Source organism: Apiotrichum porosum (genome assembly GCF_003942205.1).
Source record: "Apiotrichum porosum strain DSM 27194 chromosome Unknown scaffold_4, whole genome shotgun sequence".
NCBI classification, from domain to species: Eukaryota; Fungi; Basidiomycota; class Tremellomycetes; order Trichosporonales; family Trichosporonaceae; genus Apiotrichum; species Apiotrichum porosum.
The window spans coordinates 212,652-225,282 of NW_021167111.1; the positions used below are offsets into that span (position 1 = coordinate 212,652).

Sequence of the window (12,631 nt, forward strand, 5' to 3'; positions counted from 1 at the left end):
CAACAAGCCCGGGTAACTTGGATGATATCTGTGGCCCCCCAAAAAGCCACAGCAACAGCCTTTGTGCGCCATCGATAGAAGACTCCCCACCCGTCCATCCTGAGTCGTCGTTACCACCCCAGTTCTGCACTGCGCAGATGGTTGCTGGTCACGCTCTGAACTGTGTGGATTTGTGCTCAGCCATTGTTCGTCTCTGGGTTTCAGTCGGCGGTGGCGAGTTCCTTGCTACCACATGCTTTCCTGTGCCAAACGATAGGATGCGCAGTGGGTCGCAGAAGCACGAGACGTTGCGCCATGGACAGCAGCCCACTGCTATCGTCAGCCCCAAGATTGTATCGGTTGCACCATGTTGGCATGCCCGACGGGCCGGCGTGTTGCCGCCACACACGCCAAGCCATCCGCACCATACCACCGTGCAGTGCATCCTCACTGTCCTGGACAACCGAGGTTGCGTCCTGTGCGCCTGCCCAGCGCCCAACGGGGTTGCCATCAAGGAGTCAAGGACGTCCGAGCGACTCACCTGTGCGCAACCTCTACCTACACGGCACACTACGGCCGTACGCCACACACGCACCCCACCACCCCTGATCAACAGCCTCCTTACCGAGCTGTGCCTGCCCATTCCCGCGATCCAGAACAGCGGCCGTCCCAGAAAAACCCACGTCGGGGCCACCAGATGCGCCATAGATGGGCCGGCCGCCCACACGACAGGAGTGCAGGAGGTGCAATGTGCCTTGGTTTCGTACCTGCTCGCGCGGTACGTTAGCGGGCCGGGTGAGAATGGCGGCGGACGGTGTGTGGCGAGGGAAAAGAAGGTGGGGAAAAAAAAAAGTTGGCCCAACCCATGCGGTCGTCCCCACACCCGGGTTTGGCCCATTGGGGTCTTTCCGCTGACACACAGAGCCGGGTGTCGGTGCCCGTGCGGATCACAGCCCTTCGGATCGCTCCACGCTAGATCGACCGACTAATGTATGGGATGCGATTTGTATCGATAATGTCATGTTGACAAAAGGATCGCCAGATGAGGACATGCCCCAATGTCGTGAGCAGGGAGACATTAGCCGTCTGGCTCGCAAAAATCTCGTCATTAATATATCACATGACATGACACGCAAGACCAACGCTGTGTGGTCCTACAAGCCTACAAAGTCCTACAGATAAGGCCTAGAACAGCACAGAGGGTGGACGGAGGGGGGCAGCGAAACGTAGGGGAGGCGTTAGGGGTTCAAGAACCGGGGGCGAGGCAGATCCGGCGCCGGGTACTTCGGGTTCGGAGAAGTCTTTAGTGAGCGACAGGGCAGCCGGAGGGGGTGGGCGGGGTGTCGGTGCCCTCCTCAATGAGTACCTCGGCGCCGTCCTTGGTGACCTCGTGGAAGAGGGACATGGGGTCGTACCAGACGTCGATGGACTGGATCTGCAGCTTGTCGTTGACCTTGGCGACGAGCGTGCCCTCAATGTCAATGAGGCCGCGGTGGGCCTTGACGCGGCACTTCTTGCCCTCGCTGCGACGTGGTCAGTTGTCGGTGGCGTTTGAAAGCCTGCAGGGAGGGAAAAAGCCAGCGTTGCACCCCCCCCCCCCCCCTGGGTATCAGGTAATCAGGACAAGCTCACTCGTTGAATCCCACGTAGTCCATCTTCATCTCGCCCCAGTGACGCCAGCGGAACGACACCACGGGGGGGCCAGAGTAGACCTCGAGAACCTCCCAGGCGAACACGGGCATCATGCGCTTGAAGGTCTTGTGCGAGCCCTCAAAGCTGTTGTGCTCGGGCGAGTAGTACTTGGACGACGACAGGAGGGCGTTGTACGTGCCGACGTTGACCATGTCGGGGCCGCTGACGTTGGGGCCGCCGTTGCACGAAAAGGTGTAAGCACCCTGGTCGACGGTGCGCCAGTCGTTGTAGTCGGTCTTGTACGAGGCCTCAATCTCCCAGTTCTTGACCAGGTTCGAAACAATGTCCTCGAGCGAGCCACCGGTCCAGGTCTTCTTCTTGGCTGAGCACGTTCAGCACATGGGACACTCGTTGGTTGCACTGCCTGGGCCACTCACTCTGCTCGTAGTACTCGCGGGTGCGGCGGTAGCTAGGGGGTTGGCCGTTGCGCCACGTCGCGCCGGTGTCGCCAAGGACGGCGTCGGGGTTCGAAGCAATGTCGGGGAGCGCAGAAGCCTCAGACATGGTGGATATTCTATGGGATAGGGAGTAGAAGAGTAGCGGGGAATGCAGATGTGGTGAGATGAGGCTCTGAAAGTTGGGGGGCGACGGGTGCCCCCTCGTCCTCCTTTTGTATGATAACAACATGGGGGATTGTCGCAGAGAGGGGTTTGCGCTCAGGCGCCAAGCCCCCAGAACAGGAGTCTCTGCGGGGCGTGAGGTCGTCCGCCGACGCTGCGCATGTGTGTGCTTCTGTCGCCCCCTGGTCCCCCGTCGTGGACAAAGCAGGGCGGGCCGAGGGGGTGGTAATGCTTGGCTTGTGACAGGTCAGTGCTGCTGCCTACAGCCGCCACAGCTCCAGCCAGAGCCCTCCCCCGAACGCCTCGGTGTGTACAACCCACGTTGCGCATGGTCTGCGCGTCTGTGTTGCTGATCCTCTGGCTTGATGCCCCGGCTCAGAGCAGTTAATCCGTAGACGATGTGAGGCCCATGCAAAGCTGTTCCCTTGCACACGAGGGGAGTATGCAACAAGGTGTATGAGGAACGACACAAGGAGCGCGTATTCGCCGTGCCTACAGCGGGCAATTGTCATGTAATGTACTGGCTGTCAGTTCAGACGGGCTCGGGGCTGTTCAGGTCCATCGCGGTGGTCCGCTCTGTACGGCAAAGCGATGAACGTATGTATGGTCGGACCTGGGGTGGCACAGTCATTTTCCATGTGGGACCTGGGCGTCTCGGTACAGTCCATCTGAATGCAAGAGAGCACAATGGCACATCGCGGTGGGCCTTCCATGCGCTTTTGTTGCGCAACATGTTGCACCACTAGTGCACAAAAAGTGAACATGCCACGCCTCACTTTATTTATTTTCAAGGTTTGGTTGTCTTACGGCGCATAATTGAAGGTGTGGCGCCTGCTGGGTATCCCACGGCCATTAGCCGCTAGAGTGTGCACAGCGGCATGTGTTGCTGTGCAGCGCGCGCAAGCAAGGACAGTCTCCTGTCGCATTGACCATTAAGAAAAAAAAAAAACGGAGCGCATCCTGGCACACACTGCCCAACGACAACCCTGTCTTCGTCGCTTGCCATGTCCTTCAGGAACTCTATGGACGGTCACCCGCCTGCTGCCGCTAGGTACGCGTGGTGCAAGGCACTGCCGCCTCCATGCCCACACACATGAGCCGAGGTTTGCGTTCTAGGATGACGGAAACGGTCGCCGGTTCACGATGCCGTTAGAGAAACAGACTGCGGTGGAGTGACCCAAGAAACCGGCCAAGAGACAGTCCTGAAACGCGCCGACCAGCCTCCCCTCCGTCCCATTCCTGCGTAGTCCGTTGGAACGTCGGTGTACGCGAATGTATGCAGACGAAGGGGAGAGGTGGATGGATGTCGCCATCGGAGACGACGAGGACCCTCGTTATGTTGCCGTTGTGCGGGACAGCGTGGCTGACGTGCAGCGCAGTGCAAGCTCTGTGGCTGTGGAAGCTCCAGAAGCATCCACATTTTGTCTAGGCTGGTCCAGACACCGCCGTACAACCCACTTGGCCACTTGCCGGCTCCGTTGGAACGGGTCGTGCATTCAGACTCAGGTAGCTTAGCTTTTTAGTTGAACCACCAACACGTTGCCTTTTCTGTTGCTGAAATAATGGGCTGAGAGACTGCCGAGTGCACGCAGGCGTGCACTGTTGCGGTGCCTGTGCTGCGCATACCCCATCACATCACATCTCCACGAGCCCTCAATGGAGGTTTGGTGGGGGGAGCTGAAGAGTTGGGTTTTGCACGCGATTTTCTTCCGGCTGCTTAGGCTCACTACTCCCTGCTTGTCCACAGCGCTGAAGGGGCGAGATCTAGGGAAAGGTTCGCCGTGTCCATCACCCCCCCCCCCCCCCCCCCCCCTTGCTGTTGGCTGTTGCGCTGCTGGCTGTTGGCCCAACAGACGCGTCTCCATTTCGGAGTGGAGGTTCAAGGCACCGCCGACGCCGCCACGGCCAAAGGATCTTGCGCCAAAAGTCAGAGACAGACGCCGACGGCAGGTCGCTCATCGGGGGCCGGCTGCAGCCCCCGTTTCGTCGTCGAAGGCAGGACGGTAAGGTATGGTATGGTATGGTACTGTATGGTGGACAGAGTAGGCTCGCTGGCCAACATAACGAGAGTCGACACGGCTATACGGAAAGACAGCCTCGGATATCGTGTGGCGCAGCAAACTGTGACAGATAACGCTCTTGTCTTGACAACACTGCGCAGGCTGCAAACACGCTAGGGTGCCTAACTTGATGGTCCGACCTGAGTCATTCGGAGAACATGGGGGTGTGGAGACACGTTTAGCGTGCAGACGAGCATGCGAGCAGCCCTGGGTGGTCTTCGGGGCCGACAAGAACATGAACATGGCCCCGTGTCGGCGTGCGCACGCCCGATAGCTCTGCCCTGCTCGGCACTGCCGAGCAAACGTGCAGAGAGTCCTGTATGGATGGATACTCCGGCGCAAGCTCCGTGGCGTTCTGACAGCCACGACGACGCGGTGCCCTATACCAAGGGCGAACCACATCGCCCCCTTCACAGGCTCGTCAAGAACAATGCAAACCGCGGGCACACGTCGGTTTCCTTGACCTGCGCACTGTGCACACGAGGCGACCGTCCTCCGCTGCACAGGCCCACTGATCCACTGACCGGCCAATCAGTTACCCGCGAATATCACCTCGGCCAGTCACCATGCTTGTCCGGGGCCACCAGGTGTCGCAAGCCCTCTTGTTGGTGGGTACACGCTCTGCTCGTCGAAAATTGGACGTCGAGAAGAGAGTTTACGGCAGTTCCCGCGTCTTGAGCAGGCGAGCGCCACGGCGTGTGCTCCTGGTCCGCGCTAGCTAGCAGCCCCAAGAAGCACACAACAGAACCGGTTGCTCGGGAGCTACCAAAGTACCAGAGTACTATAGTGAGACAGCGAGCCAGAGCAGTGGTTCCAATGTGTGCGATTCCTGACGATCTGCCGCCGCGGGAACGACAGCGGCGCAAGACAGCGGCGCACCACAGCGGCGCAGCCTGGGCCCACGTCAGTATGTACATACCGTCAGTGACTGCCGCGGTTCACACTGCGACGTGGGGTCGGCTTGCTCGTGGCGCCGCCAAGGTACTACCCTTCCCTCGGCACATGTTGCTCAGGCCCCCGCATGCTGCGCGCAGGCATCGCAAATCGTCGGTGTCCGAGTGGACGGACGTGTCTTTTTTTTTCTTTCTTTTTGGTAACCCCCCTGCCATGTCCTGGTTGCTGCAGAGTGCCGGTTAGCGAGCCCTATACCTAGGGCTTTGGAGAGGCACACGCCGGGGTCGGAGGCTGAACGGGTCCTGCAGGCGAGCAGAGAGGATACAGGGGGTGTTGCAGAGCTGGGGTCAGGTACACCGTGTGGTGTTGTGGACTCTTTTTCATGTGCTGAACTGGTTGGAACGGGACCTAGAGTGGACGTGTGGCGTGTGGACTGGTGGATCGGTGGATCGGTGGACAATCCATAATCCAATCGGCGATCCCGCGTGCCACAAGCGATCAGCGTGCCACAAATTGGCTCGTTCCAGGCGGGAACTGATCACTGACTCCATATCTGATCCCGGGTCTCGACTTGGGTGGTACCGTCCACTTGCACTTTGCATAGCTGCGCGGCCGCGGACGTCGGACAGCATCGCACACACCTTCGGACGGGCACGGCGGTCTTCGCCATACGGTTTCCGGAAAGTCTACACTTTTGATATGGACGAGAAATGCGATCTGACTCGGCATTTTGCGATGGGGAGTTGATGAATCCGGGATTCGGGTTCTCTCGTTTGTCGCCGGGCCTGTATATACACACACCATGTTGGACGCGTCCAGTATGCATGCATTACGGGCACTCTACACACAATGCTCAGTAACAAGACTTTTCATACTCTTCACGGCACCGGCCGCTCAGCCACTGGCCGGCTTGGAGCTCGTCGCCAGCTCCATCTCGACAGGATGGGTGGCGCCGATCTGCTCACCAAGGTGCGTGTGTCCCAAATATAGTCGGCGGAGTCCGATCAGGCCCCGCCTATTTATCAATCTCACCTTCTCTCCACACCCCGTCGCCGCACAGCGTTCGTTTCACCCACTTACACTATCCCAGCATCTTCCAGAGGGAACTCGTATCTCAGTCGCTGGCCCCGGCCAAGGCATCTGGGGTGTGCCCATCAAACTCGTCGCGTGCCGCAAGCGCAACGTCCCCGTGCTGGAGGGCACGACGCGCGATGGCCGCTCACACGTTCTCGACCTCGACATTCTTCAACGGGGGCTTCCATCCGGCACAGACGCTTGGCTCGCACAGGTCGGTGTGAGCAAGGCCGACCGTCCAGAGGCTGCCAAGCATATACAGGGCCTGTGGACTGCGTGGCGCGACAATGGCCTTCTCCGCGTGACGGGCAACCTGCACTCGTGGCTCAAGCCGGAGATGTGAGCGGCTTCTGCAGCCCCAGCAGCTGTCAGCTGTTCGCCGCGATCGCTCGCCTAAGCTGACATACAGGACCGGCGTCCATGTTGTGGCGGACGACTTTGCGCTCAAGACCCATCCTGGGATCGAGCAGCTGGGCGATACCGACCTCGTCCACCCCCTCGAGCGTGTCGCGGCCGAGGGCTCGCTCTTCTACCACAAGAACCGCAACGGCGGCAACATTGCGTGCTACGGCTACGGTGCCGGCATTGCCATGAGCACCAACGACGCACTGGTAGCTGCTGGTGGCATGGTGAGTGGCCGAAACCCATGTGGAAAGGGTACTTACTCGCTCAGCCGGCCAACTTCCTCGACGGCGGCGGCGGCGCGACCGAGGCCAACGTGCGCGCGGCCATGGGCGTCATCCTCTCTGACCTGGACGCCAAGGTGCTCTTCATCAACTCGTTTGGCGGTATCACCAAGATGGATCTGCTCGCGCGCGGTATGGTGGAGTGCATCACCCGCTGGAAGCAGGAGGGCCACAAGGTGCCGCCTGTGATTGCACGCTTGAGAGGAACGGGAGAGGACGAGGCGCGCCAGATTGTAGGTTCCATCGTCGCCCAAGTGTCTAACCTAGCAGCTCGAGGAGGCCGCCATCCCCGAGATCAAGTGCTTTGCCGACCTCAAGCCCGCCGCCGAGGAAGCGGTCCGCCTCGCTGGCGGCAAGGGCCCTGGGCCCACCAAGGCTGCCCCCGTGCACACGGTGTCGGCGAGCCCAGTGACCTTTTCGCTGCAAGGACAGTACGAGAAGACGCTGCGCAACCTCGTCGTGAAGGAGAACGACCCCGTCATGGTCGTGGGCATGGGCAAGGCCGTGAGTAGAGTAGCTTTCTTCGTCTCGTGGAATATCGAGCTAACAGTACCAGTCACAGTCGCACAGCGCCGTCGCCCAGGACTGGGGCACCAACATTATCGGCGCCGTCGCTCCCAACAAGGGTGGCCAGACATTCCTCAGCAAGCCAACGTACGGCAGCGTCAAGGAGGTGAGCTGGCCGCATGTCCCCCAAGCTGACAGTACAGGGCGTGGACATGCTCAACCCGCGCATTGCGTCCGTCTTCGTACCGCCCGCCGCGGCCGCCGACTCGATCATCGAGTGCATCGAGGCTCAAGTCCCGCTCATTGTGTCGTACGCTGAAGGTGTACCGACGCACGACCAGTTGAGGGTGAGCTAAATCATTCTCGTTGAAGCTGACAACACAGGTCCAAGCAGCGCTCCGGTCACAGGGCACGTCGCGCCTCGTCGGCGCCAACTGCCCCGGCGTCATCTTCCCGCACCAGCGGGTCAAGCTCGGCATCCAGCCTCTGCGCGTGCACTCGCCCGGATCAGTCGGTGAGTCCAAAGCCCATGGGTCATGGGCCATGGACGCCGGCAGATCAGATATGTGGTGTCCAGCGTATCTGACAGTATACCGCAGGTATCGCCTGCCGCTCGGGCACGATCTCGTACGAGCTCGCGGCGCAGACGACGGCCCTGGGTCTCGGCCAGAGCGCAGTGTACGGCCTCGGCGGCGACCCATTCCCGGGCACGCGGACGTGGGAGGCGCTGCAGCTCATGCTCGAGGACCCGGCGTGTAAGCTCGTCGTGCTCGTCGGCGAGGTCGGCGGCCAGAGTGAGTCCAGTACTTGTGGCCCTGGCTGGATGGAGTTTGAACGAATCCGAACGTGCCATCCAGCTACTGCACTCCTGTATACTGTAGCTGATCGCTGACACCCACAGTGGAGGAGGAGGCAGCCGACGTGTACCGCTCGTACCTCGCGTCTGTGCGTCCCGGCCAGACGGCCAAGCCCGTCATTGGGTTTGTCGCGGGCGCGTCCACCCAGCGTGGGCTCGTGTACGGCCACGCCGGTGCCGTGTGGTGGAACCCCGAGGAGACGGCCGAGGCCAAGCGCCAAGTGTGGAAGGACGCCGGGTTCGTCGTCGCCGACACGCTCGGTGACTTGGGTCCGCTCATTAGCGAGGAGGCTGCCAAGCTGCGTCTTTGAGAGCTAGAGAAATCATAAAGTATAGCATATCAATCAGGGGTTCATGGACGTATGTACTGTACAAAGCGCTAGACTATAGCTACGGCGGCGTAAGGTGACACTGGTTCTTTTGTTGCTTGGGGCAGGGCACGGTGAATGCCGTGTTTCTTAGGGTTGAGGGGTTGGACGAGTCGCACGGCCGCGCGTGGACGTATCGGACGCGGAGCGGGTGGCGGAACGAGTGGCCATCGCCGCGGTCGCGTTCAGAGCCGAGCTGGAGCGCTGCTTCTTGAGGGCGGTGTTGACCGGGATGCGAGACGCAGCCGCCGTGGGCTTGTAGTCGGATCCAGAGTCGTCGCTACGGCTGGCGATACGCCTGGATGAGCGGCGTGGCCCGGCAGGCTGCTCGTGGTCGTGGTCAAGACCATTCTCTCGCTTGACCCCGAGGGCGTCGCGCTGGGACTGGGCCTTGGTCTTGCGTCCCGGCGTGACGTTGGCACAGTTGGAGCCGTTGTGGTCCTTGTCTAGAACGAGCACCTCGCGGGCCGTCTCTTCGAGGCGGGCCTTGACAGCGGGGTTGATGACGACGGACCGGTCCTGGTTGAGTGGCTCAATTGCGTTCCACGGGAGAACCCAGAACCAGCCACGACCGTCAGCGACCAAGTTGTCCCAGTTGGACGCGGGGCCGAGGTCGTACGGGCGTTCGCCGTCGAGGATGGGCAGGACGACACCCAGGACGCCTTCGCCAAAGCTGCCCGCCGACCGGGTGGAGTGGGTCGGCGTGGGCGTGGGAACGAAGAACCACAGCTTGGGACTGAACCGCGCCAGGGCGGCGGCCGTCTTGTCCGACATGTCCTCGCCAAGCGCGTAGCTCATTGCGGCAGCGTCGAGGGCCTTGTCGTACGTCGCAGCGCGCCACATGTCGATGGTGAAGTCGCCGACGCGGATGTTCGAGACGAGGCTATACAGCAAGAACTGCGCTGGTCAGTTCACTTCAGACATGGAAAGCTCACGATTGCAATGCCAGCAAGGATGTGGGCTAGGAGGAACATTCCGGCCACTTCAAAGCTGGGAACGCCGTCCCAGGCCTGGATGAACGAGATTGACTGGGCGGTCCAGAGATGCAGCGGCGAGTCAGGCCACGACAGCGAGTCGGGCCACCACGGTTGGGAGTCGGGCCACCAGCGCGGCAAGTCTGGCCACAACAGCGGCTGCGAACGCATTCCGTCTGAGCGAGACATGTCCCATGCCTTGACACCGTGGTACCATAGATGCGTATAGAGCGGGGCCGCAAGGAGGAATGTCGCCAGAGTGCCCAGGATGAGGATCGCGAGGAAGGCCGGGAGGTAAGGCGCGGTGAGGCAGGTGGCAAGCTGAAGGAGCATCAGTCGAGTTCAACAGAATTCTAGCGCGTCTGAACTCTACACTCACAGTAGGAGAGTGGTGGTCATACGCGGTGCGGCATTTACCACAGGTGCGACAATGTCTCACGCGTCCAGGCTTGGGAGCGCCATCACAGGTCTCGCAGCGCTGCACGAGCTGGGTGATGGCGTCATGGTCGTGCGAGCGGACGATGATGTGTTCGTCCAAGTCCTTCTGCTTGCTGTGGATGGCATGGACATTGGAGGGAGGCGGGATACACTCAAAGACGGTGTCCAAGTCTGGCGGCGAGGCAGACGGGAGAGAGTGGTCGGCGGAGAGGAACCAGAGGTACGTGAACAGGAGGGTAACGTGGCCGAGGAGGAAGATGGCCGCGGCGCCGTACAGAGCTGACGAGGGGGTGTCAGCACACGGCCATGTGGATGGTGGATGGATGACATACCTGCAATGACTGGCTGGTCGTTGAGGAGAAAGTGTTTGTCTAAAAGTCATGTCAACAATCAACAACAACAACAACAACGATCCAGGACCTCCACTTTGATGCACTCACACGCCACATCCACCGCGGTGCACTTGATAGCCCACAGCAAGTATGCGGTAAGGAACGTGGGGATGATCTGCCGCACTATGCGGGTGAGATACCCAAGCATAGTGACAATGGCGGGACTTTGATGGATTGATGGTTGACTGTGTAATGTTGACAAGGTGGTTGTCGCGTCTGGCTGTTTTAGATCTTAGTGGCATTTCGCCGCCAGGCCCCAAAGCCGGAAGATCCGAGCAGTTGCAACCCAGGCGTGGGCTTCACGGTCAACGTAAAGTCGCATGCTTGCGGTTCGTGAGCAACCCTGCGTCGTCGGTACTGATTAAGACCTTGCGTGCAAGTAAGGCTGGCAGAGGGCCTAATATGTACAGGAGCCTTGTTGTTGGCCATTGTTGGAGCCTTGTTCGAATGATTCGTCGGCTGAACCAAGCGTGGCACAACCGTCTGATCGCGGCTGCAGATCAGGCGGTGACACTGGTACACTGGAGATGATGACACGAGTCAGTCGACCAGTCACAAGCTATGGATCATGCCGGTAAAACTCGCGAAGCGTGGCGATTCATTTGTCTTCAAGCGAAGGGCGATGCTGAGATGCAAGGTTGCGGACTCTCACCCACTGCAACCCATCCCCTTGTCGATCACCCATCTCGTATGGGCACATGTCATTTCCCCTCGTCATCTCCGTCCTCTTCATGTCCCAACCCCTTCTCAACCCCTCCTCCTTCACGTCTTCCCGCATGTGAGACCAGGTCCGGTGCTGTCATTTGCCGACGGGCGGAGGATAGCGACACTCCCTTGAGTCCCCGGCCCTTGGCCACTGGGCACATGAAAACAAGGGAGGAGTCGGAAAGGTACATACTGAACTATGCTGGAACTTGAATCACATTCCACGACGACGTGTGTGTGGAAACAACTTGTGGCACGAGCAGACAGCGACATCCGCCGTGACCTCGGCAACAGAGGACGAACTGCATGTGAGCGAGCTTGGCCGGCTTACAGGGCCATCGGCTTGTATTAACCCTGGGGTTTAACCCAGAACGAGAAGAGCGATCTGGCGGTGCTCGCGCGCGTGTGTGAGCTGAGCAACTGACACAGACAGCATTCCAATGCCGCCCAGCAAGGCCAGCAAGGCCAGCCGACCAGACGACCATACAGCCGTAACAGCGGGTATACCTCGGAACACAGCAGCAGCAGCCACACGCGCCAAGCGCCACGGGGTCCATGCCCATACGCCTCTCATCAAGGGGGGGGGGGGACAATGCCATCGACCCATCTATCCATAGACGAGACGGCGGGTCTCTGGCGTCTCTGGCGTCTGGCGCCCATCCTCGTCCTGCGCTGTCGATCCTACAGGCCCCCGACGCCGGTACCGGCCCCGGCCGGTACCGGCGTCGGGGGGGCCAGGTAAGAGTGGTGAGTGACCACCTGCACCTGCGCACGCCGCAGAGCCCCTCGCCGCCACAGTGAACGCCAAGGCACTGAGATGATGGCCGACGCGGCTCTCCTTTTTTGCTTTTCGAGTACTTGTAGGTATTGTATGACTCCCCATGCCCCATCAAGATTGAGCATGGCGGACATGTCGTTGTTGGCCTTTGGCCTTTGGATGTGAGGCGCGGGCTGGCGTGGCAGTGGCATGGAGAATCGACGGGCACTTGCGAGAGGAATGGGCCATTGTACGCCGATGGAATCCGAGCAGGCGCCGCCCGACGCCAATGATAGGGCCTCGTCGCCCGACATTGGGCTATAGGCTATAGGGGGTGTGCTAGTGGCGCCGAGAAATGGACCCGGACGCCAGAGTACCAGAGTCATCATCTGTCAGGCGTCGTAGATTCGGGTTACATCAATTGTGTGCTGTACGTCAGCTGGCTAGCTGGTGGTCGGGTGCGAAAGGAAGGGTGGCGGGTGGCGTCAAAAGCACATTCGGTGACGTGCAACTTTGGACTGGCCTCGTGGATGACGGAGGACGCAAGACAAAGGACGATGGAGCTCTGCCACTCTGGACGCCAGCAGGCAGACAATGACGCGCCCAATGACGCGCCCGACACGCCACGATCGAGATCGAGATCCCATTTCTGGCCAAGCCCTTCACTGGCCGTGGCACCATCGTCATCG

At 60.3% G+C, this 12,631-nt stretch overlaps 3 protein-coding genes across 3 annotated transcripts; 1 reads left to right on the forward strand and 2 right to left on the reverse strand.

The window, feature by feature from the left end:
• Positions 1-1,282: 1,282 nt before the first annotated feature.
• Positions 1,283-2,175, reverse strand: EHS24_006812 (uncharacterized protein; the record flags this gene model as incomplete). Its single annotated transcript, XM_028622213.1, has 3 exons — positions 1,283-1,502; positions 1,612-1,993; positions 2,049-2,175. The coding sequence occupies 3 exons, from the start codon at positions 2,173-2,175 to the stop codon at positions 1,283-1,285; spliced, it is 729 nt and encodes a 242-aa protein (XP_028477105.1).
• A 3,859-nt stretch (positions 2,176-6,034) lies between these two features.
• EHS24_006813 (uncharacterized protein) lies at positions 6,035-8,619 on the forward strand (the record flags this gene model as incomplete). The annotated part of the gene is made up of 10 exons (XM_028622214.1): positions 6,035-6,154; positions 6,276-6,598; positions 6,669-6,888; positions 6,933-7,178; positions 7,216-7,449; positions 7,508-7,618; positions 7,656-7,799; positions 7,861-7,966; positions 8,052-8,246; positions 8,354-8,619. 10 exons carry the CDS (start codon positions 6,035-6,037, stop codon positions 8,617-8,619), a joined length of 1,965 nt encoding a protein of 654 aa, XP_028477106.1.
• Positions 8,620-8,766: 147 nt separating this feature from the next.
• Positions 8,767-10,628, reverse strand: EHS24_006814 (uncharacterized protein; the record flags this gene model as incomplete). Its single annotated transcript, XM_028622215.1, has 5 exons — positions 8,767-9,573; positions 9,612-9,971; positions 10,030-10,367; positions 10,421-10,459; positions 10,529-10,628. 5 exons carry the CDS (start codon positions 10,626-10,628, stop codon positions 8,767-8,769), a joined length of 1,644 nt encoding a protein of 547 aa, XP_028477107.1.
• Between the last annotated feature and the right edge of the window lie 2,003 nt (positions 10,629-12,631).